Raw genomic sequence first — 27574 nt, forward strand, 5'->3', positions numbered from 1 at the left:
CGACGTTTCGGAGGCAAAACAAGCTTCCGTCTTCAGGTGGAATAGTCACAACAGAAAATCTGTGTTAAGTACACAGCTCTGAGACGATCGGGTTTATATATAGGTTAAGAGGGGGGGAGGAGTCAGAAAGGGGCGTGGGTGGGTGGGAGGGCTGAGTCAAGCCGCCTTTTGTTAAGCTGCAGGGGGGTCAGGAAGAGGCTGTGGTGCCAACAAATGCGGGTAAAACCCCTTTTTGTTGTGGGGGGTTGGGGGGGAGGCGATGGCGGGCGAGTAAGCCCCATTTTTGAAAACGAAAAGATCTAAAGTTTGGCATACCACCACTGGAAATTGCTCTACAATTAAAAGGCAGCTAACGTTTGACTTGATTTATAACATCTTTCCAATGGTTGCTTAATTTGAAACCATCCTCTCGGTTGAAGTTGTGTCTGTGTTTGTATATCTGGATTGCCTCGTGGACAAATCTCTGATAATAAACGGTAGGTTTGCAGAGTACCATGGTAGCTGCCTTTTAATTGTACTGCAATTACCAGTGGTGATATGCCAAACTTTAGATCTTTTCGTTTTAAAAAATGGGGCTTACTCGCCCGCCATCGCTTCCCCCCCAACCCCCCACAACAAAAAGGGGTTTTACCCGCATTTGTTGGCACCACAGCCTCTTCCTGACCCCCCTGCAGCTTAACAAAAGGCGGCTTGACTCACCCCTCCCACCCACCCACGCCCCTTTCTAACTCCTCCTCCCCCCTTAACCTATATATAAACCCGATCGTCTCAGAGCTGTGTACTTAACACAGATTTTCTGCTGTGACTATTCCACCTGAAAACGGAAGCTTGTGTTGCCTCCGAAACGTCGTGATTTAATTGTTTTCTTTGATTTTATTTTACCTACGTGACTTTACCAAATAAAACCAAAGAGTATGAATCCTTGCAGTCACGAAAGCTTCAAATCTACTTTAATTATGATGACTACCTCTGAGATACAAAAACAAACTGTGACATATCATAGTAAAAATTCAAATATCTCTCAAAACTGTAAGAGGGGAGAACTGAATGTAAATGAGTGGTGTACAATACAGTCATACCTCGGTATATGACCGCTTTTCGAATACGTCGAATTTGGTATACGTCATGTTTTGACGAGAAAAAATGTCTTGGGATACGACGTCTTGCTTGGGATACGACGCGCTTGATAGAACTTGTATAGGTCTGGATGAGTCACCTCATACCCTCGTATACCTCGTTCACGACTGAAACAAAGCACCGCTCCTCAGTCTGTAGGCTATCAACTCCTCTCAGCAAGGTAAAGTGATGTTAAATTTTATTTTTATTTCAATTTATTTTAATTTATTATGCATTTATTTTAATGTATGTATGCATTTTAGTAATAAGTAGTGTCTAAATTATGTTATACAACCCATTAATGTATAATATGCCATATAAATATAATTTCCTTTCCTTTATTTCTTACAGGAAAAATTTGTTTGGTATTCGTCATTTTCGGTATAAATCCTACCTTCTGGAACGAATTAACGACATAAACCAAGGTACCACTGTATTATTATTATGCAACTGACACAAATTGCAAAGATTTACAGATTTTCCAGGGCAGCTGCCTCAAAAGGAGGATTTACAATTAGAACAGGTGGCAGGCCTTTTGTGGCTGTGTTCTCATTTGCGCATGAGAGTGAGGCCTAAGAGCCTGGTGAGGTTTGTAGCTTAGTTAAGCCTAGGAGCTTGGTGAGGCCTAGGAGCTTGGTGAGGCATTGGAGCCTGGTGAGGCCTAGGAGCTTGGTGAGGTATAGGAGCCTGGTGAGGTATAGGAGCCTGGTGAGGCCTAGGAGCTTGGTGAGGCCTAGGAGCTTGGTGAGGCATAGGAGTCTGGTGGGACCTAGGCGCCTGGTGAGACCTAGGCGCCGTACCCGCTGCTGGCACTTGCTGTGGTGTGGCTGGTCCGTGGAACGTGAGTGGGCCTCGGCTCCTCGCCGGGATGGGACGGACTCCCGTCGCCACTATTCTGTGTGCGGCAGCAGCAGCACATGGGTGTCATAGAGCAGAACAACACCATTCAAATTCGGTAACATGTAATGAATGCTCACATTTGCTTGGCTGACACAAGTATAGAGGAGTAAAATACGCGGTGCACACTGTTAACCGAGGGCAACCGAGGGCAAACAGATGCGCATGTGCAACATAGGGTTGCACGAACAAACTGCCACCTAATTAAGGGGCTAAGCGGGTGCATACCGGGTTGACCGGTTGTACACGCTGATACCGGAGGTGTTGCCAGGGAGACAGGAGATAAGGGTTGATTAATAGGCTGACAGGCACCAGCCTGGCTAGCCTTAAAGAGAAACACGAGAGCTCTCGGATAATTGGCAGGAGGTAATAAGGACGTGAGCAGAGCGGGGTTAGTTGTTGCTGGGGACAAGAGTGAAGACATCTCGCCGCTGCCGCTCAAGCCGTCAATGGACCTCAACCCTCACGAGTCGCCGGGCGGGTGATGGTTGATCCCCCTGCCCGGGACAGACAAGTGAGTGGGTCTGAGGGAGTGTAGGCGAGGGCAGTGGTGGAGTGTGAGAAGCTGCTGAGTGCTGAGGCGTTGGGTGCAAACCTCTGTGTGAGACGCTGCTGTGTGCTGAGGCACTGGGTGCGAAGCCTCTGTGTGTGAAAACGCTGAGTGCGACTAAGCTGTGTGTAGAGATGCTGGGAGCAGAGCTGCTGAAGGCAGCATAGGTGAGGTGAAACATAGAGATAACTGGAAGAAGTTAGATCTAAGTAACCATGTAGATAGTTCTAGGAGTGCCTGCAACTGGTGCAAGAATAGGTTAATAAAGTGTAAGCAGGTGACTTGTTACAACGTGTCTGTCTGAGTGATTTTTCAAGACACTACACATGTTTCTAAGGACTTAAACAGAGTATGAAATAGAATGTCCAACAATAAGATTCAAGTTCATTTCGATGAACCAGGTGAAAACGTCTCATTTCCATGAGTGACCTGGGGTATTAGTCTGCCAGTACAGGGTGATGTTTGCTGCTATGAATAATCCCAATTGAGTCGTTAGAGGGCAAGTTGCGAATTTCACGATGTAAAAAGTATAGAAAATGGCTATTATTCTCCACAAACTTTTCTTTTGTGATCAGGACAGTGATATTTTGAAATGTACCTATTTTCAATGAGAAAACGGGTGAATTTGTGTTGTTTCGTTCACATAAAGTCAGAAAAAACAACATATGACTCAAAATTAACATGTATTTATACTAAAGTAATACAAAAATTACTACAAAAGATTTAGAAGTGAGTAGTTTTTCGAGATGTACAATTATACTGTAAATTACTTTCTCGTTATACTGTCCTTGGTAGCGGCGTTCAAAGTCCAGTAGATACAGGTGGAAGTGCTCGCCTTTCTCCTACTAGTACGCTCCCATGTTTTCCTTGAATTTCTCAAGATGAGCATCAAGGATATGGACTTTGAGGGACACCCTACAGCCCATTGTCATTCTTCACCAGTCTCAACCAGCTCCACATAGTTTTCGACCTTGTGATTTCCCAGGAAGCCACAAACCACTGCGACAAAGCTGTTCCAAGCCGCTTTCTCCTTACTAGTGAGCTTCTTGGAGAATTAATTGCACTCCAGGATCTTACATTATGAGAGTGTCAGTTTTTGTGCCAGATAAAAGGGTAAAAACCTATTACTATATCTTGTTACTGGCAAAGGAGGTCTCATAATGTAAGTGCTTACCCCGAGCTCTCAATACTCTGATGGTGCGCGGTTTTTGAGTTGTACGCCTTTTGGCGTCTTCTGGTCCAACACCAGTAGAGACTGGGCTCTAAGAAAAGCCGTCTCGGGTGTGGACCAATCAAATTCAAGGACAGTGCATATTATCAGAGTTGTCTTTTTTGTTTGCATTTTGACTACTTGTGTTGTAGTTATTGCAAACATGATCCCTTGCATAAAGGTGTCAGCTTTTGTGCCAGATAAAAGGGTAAAAACCTATTACTATACTCCAGGATCTTCTTTATCTGTGGTCCGACAAAGACACCGGCTTTGACCTTTGCCTCAGACAGCTTAGGGAAGAAGTCTTGAAGGTTCTTGAAGGCGGCCGAATCCTTATCTACAGCTCTGACAAATTGTTTAATAAGGCCCAATTTGACGTGCAGTCGTGACATCAACACCTTCCGGGAGTCCACCAGTTGACGTTCTTCCCCCCTACATAGAACTCGGTCCGCTGTGGACAGTCCCGCCTGTGGTAGTGCGCCATGGTGTCCCTGCTGTCCCAAAGGCAAAGATAGCAGAGAAACTTGGTAAAACCGTCTTGGAGACCCATCAGGAATGCCACCATTTTGAAGTCTCAGATGACCTCCTAGCCGTACTCATCATACTTCAAGGCATCCTGCAAGGTCTTGATGCTGTTGTAATCCTCTTTGAGGTGCACCGAGTGAGCCAGGGGAAGAGACAGGTACTTGTTACCATTATGGAGAAGCACGACTTTTAGGCTCCTGGATGAGCTGTCAATGAAGAGGCGCCACTCATTCTGGTTACAGGCGATTCCGATTGCCTCGAACAGACTGGTCACATTGTGGCAGAAGCAGAGCCCATCTTGATGGGTGAAGAAGCTGCAAAAAGGTTGGTGACACTTTCTCTGATCTGCGACTTGCACACTTTCATCCAACGAGTTCCACTGCTTGAGTCTAGATGTCAAAAGCTCGGCATTGGACTTGGTGAGACCAAGATCTCTGATCAAGTCGTTGAGGTCTTTTTGGTTGGGGTAGTATGGGTTTCTCTCCTCAGCTCCACCTCTGAAATTGTCATCTGGATCTACGTCTTCGTCGCTCTCTGACTTGCTGCTCTCTTCTAAAGATGGCTGCTCTCTCACCGGAGGAGATGATATGGGGAGCTCAAGGCAGTTTGGCACCAGGGCGATGGATGAAGGAAGGTCCGGATACGTGATAGCAGGTGCATTATTGCCAGTCCAACGTTTCGAAGGGTCCACAATGCAGAAGTAGCAGTTGCTTGAGTGGTCAGTGATAGCGAACTTCGTGGCTCTCTTTTCCCCTCTGTACCATCCTACAAAAATACATTGATTTCACCCATGACTAATTTGTAAGAGATTCTCGCACCATTTTTAATATATGGTATATTTTTCAAATAACATTGAAAATTTTAAAACATTTAAAAAAATGTACAATTAAAATTTTTTATTACAAATTTGATAACATAAAATTCCGAGCAACAATTGTCCATCTTACCTTCCAGAGGTTTTTTTTGCATTTCTCACAGGTGAAATGAGATGCCCAGGGTTTGTCTTGATCCCCGACAGGCATACCAAAATGTGCCTTGTAGGCCTCACACATCTTAGCAGATGCTTCCACAGAGTACTTTTTCGCTCTTGTCTTGATAAATTGGCCGCAGATATAGCAAAATGTGTCTGCCGGATGATTGCAGCCTCTTGATGCCATCTCAGAAAAATCCAGATATGTATCCACTTAGGCAGCTGGAAATAAACTGAACTGGTGGGCTTAAGGCCCCTGTATTGAGACTACTATTTATATTACTGGAAAGTTCTACAATGTTCTAGAAGTTACTTCAAGTTTAATCAGCACTGAATCTATGTGGAATGTTCTGGAAAATATGTAAATAAAAAAATGTCACTGTCCTGGTCACAAAAGCAAAGTTTGCGGGGAATAATATCCATTTTCTGTTCTTTTGAGGCATAAGCAATTAGGAAATAACACTTACTACCCAGGAACAAAAAACTAATTTGTTACACAGTGTTTTGGCAAATTTGCACCCCGACGCTGGCAAACAACGGCCTTTTCTTGTGAATGATGTCGCAGGATCTGTTAACGTCCACTGTGAAGAAGACGGCGTGTAGTGTTATTACGGTTACTACACCCGCAGTATTAATTAGGGTGACCGCTGGATTCGAACCGTGACCCTCTGTAACAAGCAGAAAACGTGCTTACTGCTACACCATGTTGCCACCCAATGAGTGTAAATTTGTTTATTCTTTGTGAATGAACCTTCTCAGAAAGTCAAGTATTCATGATCGTGAAGCATATTTGCATCACAGCATGAAAAGCTTTGGTCTGCAGGTATTATCACCATTGGGAATTCCAAATTATTGATAATGATGATGATTCCTGGACTCAATTTCTGTTTCTTCTTCATAAATGGAAACTTAAAGACAAGCCACATTTCTGTGATTTTAGCCATGGCGATTGTAGCCATTTTTTGCACTTAGTTTGTTACCTTCCCCCGCACCTCCGATTAGCATGGTTGGCTACGCACGGTGTGAAAGAGGTTCACCATACATACGTACATGGTACCCAAACTATGGAACATATAGTAAACCACTGAGTCTGCACTCCTTTAACGAAGTAGTAGCAAAATTACACAAACTCTCTCCTGCAACCCTCTTGTGTATGTACTCATGTTGAACTTCTTTTGCACAGTACGTAGCCAACCATGCTAATCGGAGGTATGGTTGTGGCTAGCCGATTTCAACATTGGGATTTAGTTCCTGGAGATGTCTCTTGCAGGAACATCATAAGGGCTGTGTCTGGATTCACCTGATAGAGAGCCGGGCTGCCATAAATCTCGCTCCAGACGTGGGAGCTGTCGGTCGTTTGTAAATGCCCCGTCACCTCCAGTCTGTGCATGGTGGCTGCATGCTTCTTTAGCACCAGCATCACCCTCTCCGCATTTGAAATCTGAAAAATAAAGCCACACGCACACCTTGCATGTGCTCTAAGCCAGACTCCAGGCTAACAATATAGCTTATCAGCAACTTGCACTCCACAGTCAACACATGCATACCACACTTAATAATTATTATTACTTCAACTTGTAATGTGCACAGTATTCGCTCACTCTCAAAGATAGAGAATGAGTCAGAGGCGCCAGGAACCACAGACAAGTGGGAATGCAGCCACGCAATTAGCTGGCACCAACAACTGCTGAAGGTCTGTGATTAGTTATTTAGGTTTCATCAGCCAATTACTGAGTGTAAAATGTGGGTGAAAACTGGAGCACCCAGAAAAAACCCGTGCGTGCGAGGAGGAAACACTCTATCCCATACAGACCCATTGTAGGCTGGGTGCACAAAGACCTAAAGTTGTTATTTTCTTAAAATGTTTATTAACACTGCTTCAAAGCAGATGTCTAAGTATTGCACCTTGCCTCAGATGATTACGTACAGATACCCCCCCCCCTCCCTCTTTCGCTCTCGTGCTGACCACTCCCTAGAAGCGGCATTGAGCGTGTGGGGGCGCCGCTCGCGACGCTAAGCTACCTGCAGGAACTGTGAAAGCACGTGGAGCAGCTCATCCCGTCGCCTGCACTCCCTCAGCTCTTGCATGGCGGTCTCCTGCCACGGGTCCTGGCACGGCCTCACCTGCGGCACACACGTCCCACTCGATCTATGTGCAACCTCGATCACCTGCGACACATCCCTGACACTCGATGTATGTGCACCCGCAATGATCTGCGACAGACCCCTCCCACTTGGTGTCTGGTCATGGTAGCCAAACTATGAATCACACAGTACATCACAAAACTGCACGAACTCTCTCCTGAAGCCCTCTCGTCGTGGCTGGCAGACCTCGACATTGGCGTCTCGCTCCTGAACAGATCGCTGCTACTGCCATCATTCACAAAAATAGCATAAAACCATCCCAGGAGCTCGCAAGTGTCCCATATGTCATAACATCAGTGTAGTTTGGCCAAGTCTGCCTTTGTGGCACCACAGCCGCCGGCTATGGTGATTCGGTGAGCCTGGCATCACAGTCGTGCACCACCATGCCTGGTGAAAAACAGGCATTTGATAATGCCACCGCGCATTACAATCAGAGGGACGGGCATGCCCATAACACGCACGCATTGGCAGTATTTCGCATATCCGACGAGCTGAGGACCAAGCAATAGGCGGATGTGTCAAAATTCAGGATCCGTGAACATCAATAGAAAACGACAGTTACCACTGCTCAAACACTAGCACTAGGTGTGGGCAGTTGTTCATTGGTCCGGGCGGATATGCGACGTTTGGATATGCGACATTGTACTGGAAATGTGTGTACCTTGATGTAGGGGAGCCAGGTTGCCTCCTTTCTTCTGGCCACACCAACTGTGCCAAGGGCTCCCACCCCACCTGGCTGCACCTGGCTGTACACGGGGAAGCACTTCATCTCTTCCTGCCGCTTGAAGATGCTGCCAAACTTCTGAGACACCTGGGGAACAACCCGGAAAGGATTATGAGGATGTGAATCATCTCAAGGTGGGCGGGTGCAAATTCTCACATTGGAGAAATGCAGCTTGTCGGAGCAAACACGGAACCTGCACCACAAATTCAGGTAGGTTTGCGATGATGTCAGTGCCGTGAACGTCACTCTCTTGTCATCTGCATTCGAATGCAGTGCTCTGCAACCGCTGTGCCGCCGCCACAGTTAAAGTCCCAGGTTCGCCGCAGTAGTTTCAGAATCATACGAAAGGAAAGAATCTCACTGTTCACAATCTGGGATGGACAAATTCTCCTCTGTGCCGTTCAGTGGCCGATCGAGCCCCCATCCCCCAACTCTTCGCCCCTTCCTCTCCACTGGTCACAGCGCAGTACAACAGCATAGAGATGTCCGCCCCCACCCCCAGCCCTCTCAACTCCCTTGATTGTGAACGCGCAGGAGAGCCGTTACAAGTGCCGTGTACAGTGAGCAAAGGATTGTTAATTCTCTCTCAGCTGTAACGCATTTCCACCTACCCATCCGCCCACCCACCCACCCAAAATCAACACCACCCACCATGGCCCACAGTGAGGTTTTGGTTCAGTGTGCAGTGAAGATCAAGCAAGCTCGAAATTGAGACTTTGGAATTAAAAAGTGTGAGAAGCCCTGCTCTGAGTGATTATTAGCTGTCAATCAAGGAAGCCTCCAGTTTGATGTATTCAATGTGCAGATGCTCCGCATGGCCATGTGTAAAGCAAAAAAGTGAACGTGTGTGTTTGCCACGTGGTACTACGACTATAGCTGAGCAACAGTGACCACTCAACTTGGCCGATTTGAGGACCGCCCTTCATCGCACATGAGTGTTTTGCAGGCTATCGGCAAGGTGAGGCCTAGTATCAAAGCGGACCTGAGGCTTCATCAAAGTTTGCCTGCTGAGTGGACTACCACCGACCTGACTGAAGGTACAGTACGTGGGACACACAAAGACAAATACTGTATCCCCTTTATATGCTTTTAACAGACTGCTTTGACATAGGGGAAGCCCAGGACCGTTACAAATGTTCGCCACTGTTTTTGGTCGTGAGCAGGTATTGAACTCCGGTCTCTGGGATCAGAGTGCAGTGTATACCATGTACCTTATGGTACCGGAGACCGGAGTTCAATACCTGCTCACGACCAAAAACAGTGGCGAACATTTGTAACTTGTAACGGCCCTCCTGCGCGTTCGCAATCAAGGGAGTTGAGAGGGCTGGGGGTGGGGGCGGACATCTCTATGCTGTTGTACTGCACTGTGACCATACAAATGCGCGCACAAACACACGCACACACAGAGTGACCGGCGTCATTCACGGTTGTTCTACACGTGCCCCCTGGACGCCGGTATCGACGTCGCGTGGTCGCCAATGTCGCCCCCCAGCACTGACCATGGCGAGGAGCTCTCCATTGGCCGGCACACCAGGTGGGGTGGGTGGGCTCCAGTCCACGCCAAAGTGAGACAGCAGCGACAGCAGCTGAGGCATGAAGGCCTCTGCGTGTTGCCCGTGGCCCCCGTCCCATAAGGGCTCCTCGGCATTCTCGGTCGTGACGCCTGCAGGAGCGGTACAGAGCGCACGTACTGGCCGCTCTTAAGAGGCCGACGTCTCGGCATCTCGCCGACTCACCAGTCCGCGGCTCGGGGAGCTTAGCTTCATCGAGACGATGCACGTTCCTCGCATAACCTAACCCACTCAAGAGTGAACCGTGAAAAAACCACATACGTACATGTGGGCAGTGCATGCGCAGCCAGTGAAGGACAAGCCACTACTGTACTCCACATTTAAAAAAGAATGAACTCAAACATCAAAAAGCATACAAAGTCATGACGTGTGTTTGTAAACCTGCGCGCGCACATAGTGCGCTGCTGTGCTGGATGGTGCTGCCAGGCCGAGGAGGAGACTCCTCTGCTTGGTTCCCTCCATCAGGCTCCTCCTCTTGCTTCGAGCCCCTGGGCTCCGCGAGGGCCCCGTGGGACACGGGGAGCCACTGCAGGAACTGCACATGTGGAGAGCGCATGGCACAACGCACCAGCTGTGACGCGGGGGAAAAGAATGCTGCACGCTGCACCCGCGTAGACAGCGATGGCCATGCCTTGCACACAACACAACGGTCTGTGGGCCGATCGTAGCTATCAATTACAAACCACTTTTCCCCCACATTTTCATTCGAAAGTGCAGTTCTACCATCCTCATACTTTTGAACATTGGTCAGTTTGTTTTTATTTTAAACTAACCCTTATTAAATTAATTATATTGTTTCCAGAGCTAATCAAGTGTCATTTTGAAGCGAAATTTTTTGTTGTTTTATGTATATGAACAGTAATTTTTAATGTATACGTGCAGGTTCTTTTTCTAAACCGCTACTAGATAATAGCCCCTCCCAACGCCATGCGGATCGAGGGGACTGACTATACTTCAATAAATAACGTCACGCACCTCGGGGGGGGGGGGGTCAGACATCTGTGACGATGTGTGACGAGGGGGGGGGGTGGGTTTGAGAAATGTGACGTCACAAAAAAATGCGCAACTTTAAATAAATATAGACAACACGTTCTACTTAATTAATTAGACTTTTTAATAAATGTTTTCTCCTACAACATCGGAGTGCAGCGGCACATTAAATACACACTACAATGACAATAGTTTAAAGCGATTTGAAGCATGTTTTATTTTGGGGGGAGGGGGGCAGAGCTTTGTGACGTCATATTTGGGGGGGGGGTCTGACTTTTTGTGACGCCGTGTGACGATGGGGGGGGGGGGGTCAAAAATCGTCCAAAATCGCGTGACGTCATTTATGGACGGTCCCTAAAGGCAGGGGACATAGCCATTGCTGCATAGTACAGGGCAACAATTACATTTGTTGCACTACCCTCTGAGGACAAAGTAACTCTGCAGCAGCTAAAATAATTTAAACTTATAATGCGCCACCACCGCACAGTATTTAATCACTGTCGTAGACAGAGAACGACTCAGAGGCGTAAGAAGCAACCATAGGCAAGATGGAAGGAGGCCAATCAATGAGCTGGCACCAACAATTGCCCAAGCTCTGTGGTCCTCTATATATTAAGGTGTTATTGACCAATGAACAAGTGTTTACATGCGGGAGGAAACAGGAGCATCCGGCAAAAACCCATACGTGTGAAGGGAAATGCTCTTCCATACAAATGGAACAGGTGGGGTCTACATTTGTTCCACCTTCTGGCGAGCCAGGGTCTGGCACCTCCTTGACACCCAGAGTAAGGGAATTTCGCAACATCTGTACAATCCGCCAACCCTCGCTGCCTCCACAGTGATGGATTACAGGCAGCCACGTGCATATCCAACACCGCCCGGCTAACACCTGGTCGCTCATCCCAGCGCTATCCAGGCTCAAACCTGCTTAGCTTCTGACATGACGAGGGTCGGGCGCACTCCGGGAGAGTTGGTCGCATGCATCCTGGGAACCATAAACCGTCGGCTCAGCGCGTCCACTGCTAGCCGAGCGTCTAGTGTGCGGGAGATGGGAGACGCACGCGCACGAAGGAGTGGACGAGCCGCACAGAGCGCAGGTGCCCCACGAGCCAGCGAGCGTAGATCGCGCAGTCATCCGGGGCGACGCGGCCTGCGGTGCCGTCGGCTCCGGCTCCCACCCCGGCGAGGAGGGTGTCGCGCGCGGCGGCCAGGCGTCGCGCCCGCTCGCGAGCGTCGCTGTACTCACGCAGCGCCAGTGCCACGTGTTGCTGCGAGATGGGACGCACATGGGCGTGACGCACGAAGCGGTCCCCGGTTTAGACAAATGGTTTGGCGATGCTGCTTTTGCTGTTGCTGCTGCTGCGTGCGCAGTGGTGCACAACAAGCAGAGTTAACAAAGCAATTCAGCACACTCATCAATAACACGGCGTGCGTGTGGTTTTAAACAAAAAAAATTACCATTGGCAACATTTTGGGCAATGGCCCTTCTTCATAGTACAGGAAGAAGGGCAATTGCCCGGAACGTTGCCAGTTATATATGTTTTCTTTTCAGGCAGTGTTGTCGCCGAATGTGATGGATTCATACAGCATCTGCATAACGAATGCAAGACGCCGCATGGTACGAACGCTGACGGCAATAACATTCAAAATGAATCATGAATAATATTGCGGCCATTTTACACACGACAGATATCACAGGAGACAAAGACAGAGTGTGTGAATACTCAGAAATAAAACTAAATATTCATCAATAATGATCTCATTCGGTAATCCCGGGGCAATGGTGGCAATTCCATATTTCTCTGACGATGATGATGGATGGTAATGAATATGGTCAACGTGAAACTTGCATCCATGATGAGCACTGCTGTACATTTTGCGTTTTACCTGCGGCATAGACGACAACAGACAACTGGATAACCGGATCAATTTACCTGCTTCCTGTGTCGTCATTCCATTCTGTTATCAGTGCTTGTCGAGGAAATATTCAGATAAAAACTCCTCTCATCTGCAAATCCATGATGGTCGAGAGGAGTTCAAGAGGAGTTCAAGCGTTGTCGAGGGATGGAGAGAGAGAACAGCTGCACATGCACACTGAGGCACGCACAGCCACTGGGACGCGCCTCCCTTGTCGCGGGAAGGGGGGCCGGAGCCAATCGTGGTGCTCACCTGGTACGCGGCATAGTGGTGCTGCATCTGCGGCACGTGACAACAGAAGCGCTCCCAGCGCAGTATAAGCACGTGCTTCAGCCGGGCCAACTCACGCATCCGGTCCACGAAGAACTGCAGTGGATCGCACGGCACAACGATGCAGAAGTTACACTTCACCGGCGCGAAAGAAAGAATCTAACAGTAATCGTCTCTGGTGCTTTGCATTTGTAGCGTGGATTGTTCTCTGGATCCTCCGTTCTTTTCCCTCCACATTTAGAAACATGCGTTTAGAGTATTTGGCTGATATAAATTTCCACGTAATAAGCCACTTTGTTGAGCTATTATTTGTGGCCAGGTCACTTCTGAAAAAAATCAATATAGCTCAGTGCCTTACCTAGGCAAAATAAGAAAATGTTGACAGTTTCTCCATTATTCTCTGTTCTCTGCCCTCTTCATTCCACAAACGAACTTCTTCCTTTAGCTCCTCCAGCATCCCGATCCTTGTCCTTCCCCTCGTTCTTATCCCCTTCCATCCTTCCTTCTGTAACGTCCTTAATCCTCAAACCGTGCCCAGCGTAGAATGGATCCAACCCGCTTCTTCCATCTCCTTCTGACGACTTCCATTCTCATTTTTTTCTTCCGTCGATGCGTTCAAGATTACTCAAACATCGGAAACCGTCTTCGTGTATGCGCGATCCCGAGTACATGAATGCGTGCGTGTCCATATGCTTATGTGTGCAGGCGATTGATGCACGTCCCATAAGTAATAACAATTCATAAACCAACTTACGTATGCCAGTGTTCTGTTACAGAGCAATTAACAGAAGTACTCGTATGTGATTATTTAATCGTGTCCTTGCTGTTTCAGCAGACTGCTACCCAAGATGTGTATAAACACGACCTAGTTGATGTATGATTATAGGAATTAAAAACATCGAGATTTTCATTCCTAAAAGACAGTGCACTGTATTTTTTCAAAGTTAATTTTAGCGTTGAGAAGCGTCACCAGAATGGGGAAGAGTCATATGCTGCCACAAGATCATTGGTGGCGCCGGCTTATCAGTCCACCAACCCTCGCTGCTTCCACAGCGCTGGATTACAGAATACAACCATTGCTACCGTAAGTGCTCGGAGCCATAATTCATACCAAGCACCGAGGGCTGCCCTACACAGATGCCCGGGTGGCTCTGACCCCCTCCCACGCACCTGGTGCAGCAGTAGCGGCAGGCTGCCGGGCATGTGCTCGCGCGCCAGGCACGTGTTCAACTCAGCGAGGATCGCGTCGGCATGCACCTGCACGGGGAGCGCGCCACTCACCTACACGCGCACGCACGTGTGAGCGCGTGCACACAGGTGTGAACTCGCATAGCTGCACAGGTGTGAACACGCACACAAGTGTGAACTTACATAGCCGCAGAGGTGTGAACACGCGCACACAAGTGTGAACTCGCATAGCCAGAGGTGTGAACACGCGCACACAGGTGTGAACACACGCACACAGGTGTGAACACGTGCACACAGGTGTGAACTCACATAGCCAAAGAGGTGTGAACACACGCACACAGGTGTGAACTCACATAGCCGCACAAGTTTGAAAACACGCACACAGGTGTGAACTCGCATAGCCACAGAGGTGTGGCCACAGAGGTGTGAACACAGGTGTGAACTCATAGTGGCACAGGTGTGAACACGCGCACACAGGTATCAACTCATATAGTCGTACAGGTGTAAACAAACGTCTGACCACCAATAAGCGCACATTTCTGAATGTGTATAAGCAAAAAAAAAAGACGAAGATAAAGGTCCCCCGTATCACCTTAACAGATTGTTCTGTTGGGAAAAGTGCTGTGCGCAAACATGGCACACGAGAGGGTGGGTGGCCAACACCGTGTAAGGGAGGCACATTACGAGAGTGAATGAATGGCTGGCAGTGAGTGCACGTGTTGCTGAGGATAAACATTGTGAATGGACCCAGACGCACTCACTTGCAAGGCCTGTGCTAGCCGCAGCTCACGTTCACGACGGAAGTACGACGCGTCTTTGGGCACGCTCACAGAGCTGCACAACGGCACAAGGCACGTTTCACCACCATGCCGTGTCTTGACAACGTTGATACAGTACAGTGAAATAATTTGTAGACTAAAGACTCATACACACTATAAACAATAACATCTGGAAGCCATCTCAAAATTTTTATTTGTTGTTTACATATTCTCAGTGGATTTGCATTTAACTTCCATGATCTCGTTGTTTTTTGGGGGGGGGGGGGGGAAGTACCGCTAAGCATTATTGGCATCAGTTTCTAAAATGGAACAGGTCTTCTCAATGAGGTTCATATGGAAGTGTCTCCACTGATTATACATACTACATTGCCTATCCCTACCTTACTCAACAATTATCCATCAAGATGTTTGTGAGAATGTTAGCAATTTACAAATGTGCATCTGCAAGAGTGGACTTGGTTCCCTCGTACGAACTTGTTTCACGTGACTTTCGTTTTTATGTTTTGGCCAGCTTTCCAGCCTTCATTGCTGAAGTGTTCAATTACCTCCTGTAATTTTGTTGTTGTTGGTTGTTCGAGTGGCTGTGCCATAAGCAAATGTAACATGGTTCATAATTCCTCCATTTATGTTAATGTGAATCTTATGAAAGACCAAAAACTGTATTGAAACCACATCTGGATTTAGATTTGCTGCATTACCTAGTTTATATGAATATTGTTACATATTTTTACAAAAGTCACTATTTCCATGCTTAAATTATCATGGAGCAGTGCCCTCCATAGCAAATGCGGATACTTTATGCACAAATAGAAAATGTCAAAACTCACCTGTATCTGGCTGTGGTCACCATCCAGAACGGACCATGTAAAATATGGCTCAATGCCCAATTCACGAATACGAAACTAAAATAAACTAGTTTTTATTTAACCAGGTAAGGCCCACTGAGCTTATAGCACATTTTCGGAAATGACCTGGCCACAAATGATAGCTCAACGAAGTGGCTTATCATGTGGAAATGTATAGCAGCCAAATACTCTAAACACATGTTTCTAAATGTGGAGGGAAAACCCATAGGACCTGGAGACCAATCTACGCGACCATGGGATAACATGCAAACTCCAAACATACAGGCGTCAGGGTCAGGATCAAACCCACAACCTCCTGTATACCAGGCGAGGTAGTTAACATATCTCCACCGTGTCACCGACCATGAAGCAAGGAGCATTAACACAGCGATGATTCAGCACTCTGTTACTCCTGACGCAATCATCTGGCTCAAGCATCTAAATGTAACATTACAGCTGTTGCTCTACAGCAACATCAGCAATACGAAGAACTGCTCTCCTCTCTTGATGGCTCACCATTACACCATGGCAGCTCTTATCTTGGTTTCTCTCAAACCCAAATGTTTTTTCCGTCAATTTGAGGCTGATCGATCAGGAGGGCGGCTGCGAGGCGGTCCCCCTGCCCTGCCTGTACAAGTACTGGACTCTGCGCAAGCTTGAGCTTCGTTCCACGGAGTGCCGCACCTGACGGAGCGAGAGGCAGCGCCGGACAGGAGGCCCGACTCCTGGAGCTGGGCTCGCAGCTCGCTCAGCTCGCCCGCCAGACCCTGCTCCAGGCGCTGGGCTCCCTCGCTGATCCGGGGCAGCCCAGGCACCGTTGCCAACACTGCCCGCAGCCTCTCGTCCAGCACCCTGTCTCCCTGCATCGCGGTCTGCAGGTGGGGGGCAGGTGGAGGACTTATCAGCAGATTGGAAACAGCATTGTGATAAAGCTTGGACATAGGGGCATACAACATTGCTGTGGTTCCCAATCTCCGTGGGCCTGCGTACCACTGTCAACCCTCAATTTTTTTTTGCGGACCACCATGCACCAATATAATGCATTTCAACAATAAAACCACCAGAGAAGCGCTGTTAAATGTTGTTTAAGAGCCATGAAAACGATGAACATGCTTTTTATTGGCTCAAATGAAATCTAAATAGTTGCGTAGTGGGCTGTAAATCATATTGTGCTATGTGGGCAGAATTAAATATGGTGTACAATTCATAATTGATTTTTGTCAAATGGATGGAGGGTGGACAACACACATTTTACTTATGCGATCTGACCCCAAAAATATATTGTGAATAGTAATATTGATCAGGAAATCCTGCGTGTTACATATGGCGAATCCACAACAGTTCTGCGACCACTTTCCACGGCCTTGCAGGGCACAGGTTGGGAGCCACAGGTCCAAAACAACATGAATCCACACGAGGGAGCCATCTACAATGCGACTCCTCTTCCAAGGCTCCTAGTAAACACCGCCTGACATGCAACAACGGTAGCTGAGTGTCCGGAATGGAGCACGTTGTGTCAAAACGATCTCGTTCCCTGGGAGACAGCAAAGAGCCCTGCATCAAACAGTGGAGTCCCAAACAACAACCTGACTGAACCCCCCACGAAATGACAACCCTCATTTCTCTCTGCTGCCTCTGCAGCGGGGATCACTCTCAACCGTGTCCCAACAATCCATGGAAGAAGGTGTATGGGATAACAAGGACTTGCCAAACGGAGAATGCGGTGAGGGGGGAAAACCAGAGGCGTATATCACCGATGACTGCCCAAGACAACGCGCGAACTCTGGTGGAACAAGCGGACTCCACTTGCCTACCACCCTGGATTGCCGTGGAATGGCTCACAATATTAAACGTGCGAGTGTAGTGGCTCGATGGCTTTGTTCAAACGCCAGGTGCCCAATAATAGACTAGTACCCATTCATTATTGTTACAAGGGCTATTATCATAACAAATAATTTACGGCCCTTTGCCAACCCAGTGCTGGTACTGTATGAAGGTCTCCCAACGCTGTGTCTAAGCGGGGTTTTTGACTCTACTTCACCAGGTTGTTCACTGTGAAGGTGACACAATGACACGTGTGTAGTTATTGTGGCAGCACGACACCTGTTGAGGGAGAGGTCTCGCAGCACGGCGGACTCCTCCAGGGCTCTCCTTTCCACAGGAACGCACTCAGGGCTCTCCCTGCCACAGGAACTCACTCAGGGCTCTCTCTGCCACAGGAACTCCCCCAAGGCGCTCCCTTCCACAAGAACTCCCCCAGGGCTCTCCCTGCCACAGGAACTCCCCCAGAGCTCTACCTTCCACAGGAACTCCCCCAGGGCTCTCCCTGCCACAGGAACTCCCCCAGGGCTTTCCCTGCCACAGGAACTCACTCAGGGCTCACCCTGCCACAGGAACTCACTCGCGCCGCCTCGTAGCACTCACCTGTACGCATGGGAGGATTAACAGCAAAGGATGAAGTATGGAGATTATGTGAATGAGTGGATTATGGATATGAATGGATGGATATGAACAATGGATGACGAATATATAAGACGGGTGGACATGTTTGGAGTTTTTATTTATGAATGATGTATTGTTATGAATAACGAATGGATATTGAGAAACGAATGGTGTGCAAACAACGTTGGGTGGAGATGACCATGGCAATTGGTAAATGAGCGTCCCGCACCATGTACACTGCGCACAGCAGCGACAGGAGCAGCAGCAAGAGTGGGAAGTCAAAGCTGGAGCAGCAGGACCTACAAGGGACAGCAGGCAGCAGCAGCAAACACTGTCAGAGCAGCAGCAACTTGAGCAGCAGGGAGAAGGGAAACACGGGCAGGGGTTGCTACCTTTGGGCCCTCGCTGCCCCGGGCCGTGTCCCGCCTGTGCCAGTGTCCAGCGAGCAGCAGCGGCAGCAGCAGCAGCAGGATGGGGAAGAGTACAAGGAACGGGAGGAAGGACGCGGCGCCTCACCATGGAGACTGAGCGGCCCTCAGACGCTGGGCCCTCCCCTACCCGCCCCCACAGCCCCTCCCGCCACAGCCCCTCTCTTCCCCCAACAGCCTCTCCCCTCCCTCCCCCCCACAGTCCTTCCCCCCCACAGTCCTTCCCCCCCACAGTCCTTCCCCCCACAGTCCCTCCCTCCCACCACTTCCCCTCCCCCCACCACCCCTCTCTCCGCCCACAGCCCCAACCTCCCCCCACAGTTCCTCCCTCCCACCACAGCCCCTCCCAGCCCTTCCCCCCAACAGCCTCTCCCATCCTTCCTACAGCTCCTCCCCCCCACAAGCCCTCCCCCCACAGTCCATCCCCTCCCCCCACAGCCTCTCCCCCCACAGCCCCTCCTCCCCGAGTGTCACCCACAGCTCAAGTGCTACTACACGAACGCTACAACTACATCAACTAACAACACATACTACGCGTCGAGTGTTACAGCCACAACAACAGCATCAGCACTACAACTAGAGATCCTAACACAACTGCTAAGGAAATGATAGCATCTATATCAACAACATTCGCCACCATTCGCCGCGATGTGGGGGTGACATCACCATGGCGTCCGTGCCAGGCCAGGTGCACTTTGAGGCCACATGAAGTGTCGAAGGCTCGTTGCTGGCAGGTCAACGGGACAGACCCAGCAGATGCCATGGGTTGACTGAGCCAGTGCTTTCCATGCCAGACGAGTGCGCGAGTGAGCGGTTGACTAGTAGCCAAGCAGGAGGCTGGAGGGCCTTGGTCTTCTGCCACAGCACGGAAGCTGCCAGGGTGTTAGCGACGAGCACTCGGCCTCTGAATGACATCTGCGGAGCGAGGCGTGCCCATGTCAGTAATTTAGCCTCGATTGTGCCGGCCAGCTCGGTCCAGTTGTTCAGAACGACGTGTGGTTTCCCCAGGTAAACCCCCAGGTACTTAACTCCATCATCCCGCCAAACGACTCCTCCTGGGAGGAGCACAGAGCGAACACCGCCTCGCGACCCCAAACACAGGGCCTCGCACTTGGGCCAGTTGACCCTGGCGGAGGAGGCCCTCTCGTACACTGCAACCGCCTGGCAGAGCACGGAGGCGTCATGCGCGTCATTGAGGATGACGCATATGTCGTCTGCGTAAGCCGAGAGCTTGATGACCGCGTTCTCAGGTCCCGGGACTTTGAGGCCAGTCAGATTTCGTCTCAGGTGGCGTAGCAGTGGCTCAATGGACAGGGTGTACAGCAGCCCCGAGAGGGGGCATCCCTGTCTGACCCCCCTCGTCACAGGGAAAGGGGCGCCGAGCCGCTGGTTTATCTTCAAGAGGCTGGATGTGCCAGTGTACAGGAGCCTAACGTGCGAGATGAAGGCCTGGCCGAAGCCGAGCGACGTTAGGAGTTTATCCAAGTACTCGTGGCTCACCCTGTCAAAGGCCTTCTCCTGATCTAAGAAGAGGAGGCCTAAGTCCATGTTGTGTGCTTCTGCAACGGAGATTATGTCTCTGACCGTACCGATGCTGTCGTATATGCAATTTCAAGCAGTGGTATACCAAACATTATTTCCGAACTTTTCTATTTTCCTTTTTTCTACTGTCTCCCCTTACAGCACAGCCTGGCAGAGCCTCTTTCCGTTTATATTGCACACACACAGTGATCCATCCCCCGCACCCTCTACACAACAAAAGACGGATTAACTCAGCTCCGCACCCCACTAAAGTCCCCTACATGGCCCCCCCCCCACACCCCCCCCCCCCCCCCACCTGAACCTGTATTTAAGCGCTAGGTTCCCAGAGCCTCGCCACTTGGTACAGCGATTTTGGCTGTGACTGGTCCCACCTCAAGACGGAAGCTTGCGTTGCCTCCGAAACGTCGTGTTTTAATTGTTTATTTTATTTTAATTTGTTTTACCTACGTGACTTTACCGATTAAAACCAAAGAGTATGAATCCTTGCAGTCACGAAAGCTTCAAATCTAGAATTAACAACTTCTACGGGGAAGATTTTCACCTATCTGTTAGAGCTTTTAACAGACGAGACAAGAAGTCAAAGCTTATCGAGACGCTGACCTTCCTCAAAAGATGCCGCGACCAGAAGGTAATACCCATCGCTTTCACTCTCACATCTGCTGCTGTATCTTCACCGAACTCTAAACATATTCTGTTTAAGGCTAGTCTATCATTAATCTCAGAGAGGATTAGGTTACTCCGATTTGAACTCGACTGTTTAGACAGGACTCTCCTACAATCTCATTTAATGTTATCACAAAAAATGACACCTTATGATTGGAACCACGTTGATAACATGACTGCTTCCTCTGCTGATTCACTGTCAGTCAAATGCAAGGCTAACCTAATTGCTCAATTCAACCGCCTATCAAAGAAAAACCCAGTTCCACAGATCACAAAACTAGACGTTAACAAAATTATCAGAGTAGCACCCCGATTTCGGACAATCTGAAAACAGTATTGGCTAAAGGACTAAATTTCGCTGTCACCACAAAACATATACCAGTAAATGATATCATTTCTCAGGTCGATGTAGCCCTTAAAGGTATAGGACACATCCAAGCAGACGTAGCGAGAGCTGAAATAGCCACTATTCTTAAGAGTGCTAAGAAACCCGTTAGCAACATCAGCAAAGGTGAACGCTCTGAACTCGTGAAATTAAAAGAAAGGGATGACATAGTCATCCTCTCAGCTGACAAGGGCAATGCCACTGTAATTATGGATAAAAACTCATACAACAATAAAATTCAGGACCTACTCAGTGATGGGAGTTACTCAAAAATAAAAAAATGCCCCTACTAACAGCCTAACGATTAAAACCAACAAAATCATCACAAATTCGACCTCCCTAATCGAACCAACTAAACTTCCCTTTCTAAAACCCTCCGCTGCAAGACCTCCTAGATTTTATGGTCTTCCCAAGCTCCACAAAGAAGGTACCCCACTACGACCCATCGTGTCCACGATCAACTCCCCTACCTACAAACTAGCCCGTTTTATGTCAGATACTCTGCTACCTTTTACTGGCAAGACCACCTCAGCAGTACTTAACTCATCCCAATTGGTCTCTATGGTCAAAGACATTGTACTGGCCCCTGACGATATCCTCGTCAGCTTTGATCTGGTGTCTCTGTTCACCAAGGTCCCAGTACCTGACACCATTAAAATAATTGATGATCTGGTCCAACATGGACTAAACCCCGAAGTACCTGCGCTGGTTAGGCACTGCCTCACCAACACCTACTTTACTTGGAATGGTACCTTTTACAAGCAAAATGAGGGTACTCCCATGGGTTCTCCCTTGTCACCAGTGATAGCCAATGTTTTCATGGAGAAATTTGAATCGGACGCCATCCAGACATCCACCCTCAGTCCTTCCCTGTGGAAGGGATATGTGGATGACACTTTCGGCATTTGGCCACATGGCCTCCCAGCTTTGAGCCTTTTCCTGGACCACATCAATTCCAGACACCCTTCCATCAGATTCACCATGGAAATAGATAAAGATGGCAAGCTTCCATTCTTGGATGTTCTGTTTGAGAGGAGGTCTGATGGCTCGTTGGGACATTCTGTTTACAGAAAGCCCACCCACACAGATTCCTACTTGAAACCGGATTCCCACCACCACCCGGCTCAAAAGAACTCTCTCATCAAAATGTTACACCATATGGCTCATTGCATTTCAGACCAACACCACTTGACCAGTGAATAAAAATTGGTACGGCTGGCCCTTAGGAGGAACGGATAATCTGACCGTACCATCCACCAAGCTGTTTCTCCTACCATACAGAAACAACCACCTGATACTCCGATCAAAACCATCACACTACCTTACATAGCAGGCGTTACTAAAAAGAATTCCAAAATTCTAAACAAACACAAGATCCAAGTCTGTTTCAATACAGTACACAAAATACGTGATCTGATCCCATCCGTAAAGGATGTCATTCCTGACTTACAGTACCCCGGAGTTTACAAATTGAGCTGTACCTGTGGTGATTGTTATATCGGGGAGACGAAACGACATATCTCTGACCGAATTCGCGAGCATAAATTAGATTTGAAACACGGCAGAACGAATTCATCTGCTGTGGCTGATCACTGTTACAACGCTGTGGGTGATCATGAGATTGTCTTTTCCGATACCAAGGTTCTTTGTAAACCTACAGGTTATCACCAAAGATTTGTCCACGAAGCCATTCAGATATACAAACATAGGTATAATTTCAACCGAGAGGATGGTTTCAAATTAAGCAACCACTGGATAGACGTTTTGAATCATACCAAACCCTAACTAATTTCTAACAGCAATTTCAAGCAGTGGTATACCAAACATATTCTTTCCGAACTTTTCTATTTTCCTTTTTTCTACTGCTCCCTTACAGCACATCCTGGCCGATACTCTTTCCGTTTATATTGCACACACACAATGACCCATCTCCCGCACCCTCCACACAACAAAAGACGGATTAACTCATCCCCGCACACACACAGCGACCCATCCTCCGCTCCCTCTACACAACAAAAGACGGATTAACTCAGTCCTGCACACACACAGTCACCCATCCCCCGCACCCTCTACACAACAAATACAAACACAGGCATTACTTCAACCGAGAAGATGGTTTCAAATTAAGCAACCACTGAAGAGACGTTTTAAATCATACCAAATGCTAATTTCTAACAGCAATTTCAAGCAGTGGTATACCAAACATATTATTTCCGAACTTTTCGATTTTCCTTTTTTTCTACTGCCTCCCCTTACAGCACAGCCTGGCAGAGCCTCTTTCCGTTTATATTACACACACACAGTGACCCATCCCCCGCACCCTCTACACAACAAAAGACGGATTAACTCAGCTCCGCACCCCACTAAAGTCCCCTACATGGCCCCCCACCCCTACCCCTACCTTAACCTGTATTTAAGCGCTAGGTTCCCAGAGCCTCGCCACTTTGTGCAGCGATTTTGGCTGTGACTGGTCCCACCTGAAGACGGAAGTTTGCGTTGCCTCCGAAACGTCGTGTTTTAATTGTTTATTTTATTTTAATTTGTTTTACCTACGTGATTTTATCAATAAATACTGTAACTTACCGATGATGATGATCAAAAGCGGGTGTGCGTGTGTGCTTGACCGTGGAGTAGGGAACGGTAGTGCAAGGGTTAGCACGCTGCACTACGATTATCTGAAATGGTCCTGGGCCTCTCCTAGGTCGACCCAGCCTCAAATGAGCACCTGATGTGATGTGTAAAAATCGCCACTGGGGAGACAAAGGCGGCCAGGCGTTGTTCTGGCCACCCACCTCCTGCCGGCCTTTGTAGGTGCTACTCACTAAGAGCACTTGTCCCAACAGTGTGTTAAGGCTATAGGGGGGATCTTTGTTCGCGAGATGTTTACACGGCAAAGGTTGAGTGCCACCGACTGCCTCTCTTCGCTCGCCTGCCCCGCCCCACAGTGTCAGCCACATAACACCATGATACAGTACTTCCGTGTACAGTATACCCACCAAAGGACAAAACTAACCCTCGCGATACCTAATTGGTATACAAAAAGCTTTCTTGCGATAGGTCGAAACCGCGAATGAAAAATCCGTGTTTTTCAAGGGTCTACCTATTTTATACAATTTTTTTATGTTTTTTACTCATTCTGTGCGACAAGAAAAATCCAAAACTGTTCCTTTGCCAGCTTATATCCATAAAGCCATTTCAGGGCCCCACAGTGTAAAGTGCATACTCCAACGATAAGTTCTGTTCTGTCTAGGCTGGGTCATTGCCTGCAACATCAGTCTAATATATGTTACATATGGCAATGTTCATGAGCAGTTTAACATGTAGGCTTTAGCGACCATCGAGCTAATAAGGTGTCAGATGGTGACAGTCTGAGAAGTGAAATTCAACATGTTAATGAAGCGCTGCCAATGAACGGTTACAATGATGCACAAATCAACAGGGCATTGAATGCTAAAACCAAATCAAATAACACGAGCATTTGAACTGCCCAAGTAATTAAAACGATCCAAATACCGTACATTGCGGGAGTAACTGATAAACTAGCCAGATGTTTGTAAAAACAAAACATCCGAGTCAGATTTGGCACAGTACATAAATACGGAAATTAATATCTGATAAAAATATGTATTACCGAAGCTATCAACAGAAGGTGTGTACAGGATTAATTGCACTTGTGGCAAATGCTATGTTGGGCAAACAGGACGAATGATCAGCACAAGACTAAAACACCATCAGATAAATATTAAATACTCCCAAATACAACTGTCAGCAGTCACAGAATACGCGCGCAAACAAGGACACTCAATTGAATCTTGATTTGAAGCTTTCGTGACTGCAGGAATCCACACTATTTGGTTCTTAGCAACATCAGCAAGGACGAGCGTTTTGAACTCTAAATTAAAAAACAGAGATGGCATTGTCATCCTCTCAGCCGACAAGGGCAATGGCACTGTCATCATGGATAAAACAACATACAAAAAATTCAGGACCTTCTTAATGATGGCAGCTATACCAAAATCAACAGAGATCCCACTAAATGCCTAACTACTAAAACCAACAATAGCATCACTAAATCTACTTCTCTAATCGATCAGACCAAGCAGAGCTCCCTAAAACCTTCGGCTACTAAACAACCCAGATTTTATGGCCTTCCAAAAATCCACAAAGTAGGTACCCCGCTCCGTCCTATCGTCTCCACGATTAACCCACTCTGTGGTGCCACCGCAGCGGAGCAGCTCGGCCGGCGCTACCCTCACCTTGCACCCCCCCCCCCCCCACGAACGCACGCACGCCCCACTAAACACTCACATGCACCCCCGTAGGGTCTCGAGGAGGGATCACCTGGTACGATGGGTTTTCACCTGAGGACCCCATTAACGGGGACGTTCCATGGTTTCCCCGGACCAGGAAATTGGCTGAGCCCCCCAGACCGGATTACATGGCGCCCCCCAAAAAAGGGGGGCATAGAGCTTTACAGGCCGGACGCGATGAAGCATACACAACACGGGGGATGGTACCTCAAGGCGAGCACCCTGCGGCAGAGTAAACAGTGGGGTGGGAGGGAAAAGCCCCTAGGCATATAGGAGGATTTAAGAGGGACCGAGGGGATTATCGGTGAGTCAGCGGCGGGGAATGGAGGTACAGAGACAATTGAAAGGGGGGGGGGGGATGACGTGACCACCCCCCCCCCACGGCCAGATTGCTCAAAACGGCCGAAAAGAGGATTCGATTGTACGCGCAGGATGACGTCATATGACCCGGGAATTAAGGGGCTTTGGGAACATAAGGGGGCCAGGAGGGCAAATTGAGTGAGAGTTCTTCTGGAGTGGCGGAAAATACCAGCCGCCCTCAGTGTCCGTGCCATGCCTGCAGGGTGCAGCTGAAAACGGTTGCCCAGGCAAAGTCTCCGAGGCGGGCATCTTCCCCAACCCCCATCGTGCAGCTGAAGAGGTGAGTAGGTACGGGGGGCGGGCAATTCAGCCCAGCTCGCACTCAGCTCTAGCTTAGAGGATAGACGCACTCTGCGACGGCTAGGTGATAGGAGGTTAGGGACTGTCCGAAGGGTGCTGGCTGGAGGGGGCCATAAACAGGGGTTCACTATTCGCTGCGGAAATAAACCATTAGCACAGACTGATGTTTGACGCGTGGTGCATGTGTGTGAAGAGCGGTGGGACAGCGATCGGCGCACGATGGTGTGTGGGTGACTATAAACCAGTGTATGACGCGCGCGCATATTAAAATATAAATGGTTGCCCGCGCCAGCGCGTGTACATGCGAGAACCGCAGTATTAACGGCGAGATACGCGCGGGTATCGTGTACATGCGAGAACCGCAGTATTAACGGCGAGACACGCGCGGTTATCGCGCAGAGAAAATCAGTGGGTGGGTAACCGCGTGAGCACCGATTAATTCATTAATATCCGGACCGCTCTGGAGCATGGGTGGCTGCCAGCGAGTTAATCAGTAACCCCCGTGGCCGTTCGCCTTGTTGACACAACGGCTTAGTGGAAATAATTAATTAACACCAAACAGCAGCGAGTCACACAATATTACGTAATCCGCGCGGTTAGGACACGCGAGTGGGGGGGAGGGCGCGCGCGTAATTAACCCCGAGGCGGGGTCTGCCAGCCGCTAGCTATGTCAGAGAGGGCGCTGGTGCAGGGGGGCCGATCACTCGGTCGGGGGCGGGGATGGAGGGGGTAGACGTCGCACCCCACCCGCTCGCGGGGAGTGGGGAGATCAGCCCCCACCTAATAGGGAGTGGGGATGGGGGCATTAGCCCCCACAACTCACCCACCTACAAACTGGATCGATTTCTGTATGAGATTCCCTCTTCCTTTCACTGGCAAGTCCATCTCAGCTGTACTTAACTCAGCTCACTTGGTTTCTCCAATCAAGGACATCTCACTGTCTCCGGATGATTTGCTTGTCAGTTTCGACGTAGTCTCTCTGTTCACCAATGTACATGCACTTGACATCATTGCAATCATTGAAGACTTGGTCCAACAAGGACTGAATCCAGATGTACCAACTTTGGTAAGGCACTGTCTCACCAACACATACTTCACCTGGAATGGTACATTCTACAGACAAAATGAGGGTACCCCAATGGGTTCTCCCTTATCGTCGTGGTAGTGAATGTTTTCAGATACTCATTCACACAGCCATTCACTCACACAGGCACTCACTCATTCAGCCACTCAACCAGGCAGTCACTCACTCACAAAACCACTCACTCACTCAACCACTCACTCAACCAGCAACTCACTCAATCAGCCACTCAACCACTTAGCCACTGGGCCACTCACTCACTCAAGCACTCAACCGATCACGCATGCAACCACTCACTCACGCAGCCACTCGCTCGCTCATTGACTCAACCACTCGCTCACTCACTAACCACTCACTCACTCACTC

At 48.6% G+C, this 27574-nt stretch overlaps 1 protein-coding gene across 2 annotated transcripts in view; it reads right to left on the reverse strand.

Annotated features, from left to right (window-relative positions):
* The window catches only part of LOC116947118 (uncharacterized), a 92480-nt gene extending 73793 nt beyond the window's left edge, over nt 1–18687 (reverse strand). Inside the window, exons 1-12 of one of the 2 annotated variants that reach the window (XM_032962538.2) lie at nt 18532–18687; nt 16382–16569; nt 14835–14907; nt 14056–14166; nt 12868–12981; nt 11760–11966; nt 10102–10243; nt 9637–9800; nt 8075–8224; nt 7291–7392; nt 6569–6709; nt 1917–2011 (exon numbers count right to left, since the gene is read on the reverse strand). In XM_032962538.2, the coding sequence (XP_032818429.2) occupies nt 1917–2011; nt 6569–6709; nt 7291–7392; nt 8075–8224; nt 9637–9800; nt 10102–10243; nt 11760–11966; nt 12868–12981; nt 14056–14166; nt 14835–14907; nt 16382–16563 (1481 nt within the window). In that variant the 5' untranslated portion in view covers nt 16564–16569; nt 18532–18687. Of the gene's footprint in view, nt 1–1916; nt 2012–6568; nt 6710–7290; nt 7393–8074; nt 8225–9636; nt 9801–10089; nt 10244–11759; nt 11967–12867; nt 12982–14055; nt 14167–14834; nt 14908–16381; nt 16570–18531 lie in introns of both variants that reach the window. The other variant, XM_032962537.2, reaches the window with a different exon arrangement.
* Between the last annotated feature and the right edge of the window lie 8887 nt (nt 18688–27574).

This window comes from Petromyzon marinus, chromosome 29 (genome assembly GCF_048934315.1).
Source record: "Petromyzon marinus isolate PM22_M1 ecotype Great Lakes invasive population chromosome 29, UKy_Petmar_22M1.pri1.0, whole genome shotgun sequence".
Taxonomy (NCBI): Eukaryota; Metazoa; Chordata; class Hyperoartia; order Petromyzontiformes; family Petromyzontidae; genus Petromyzon; species Petromyzon marinus.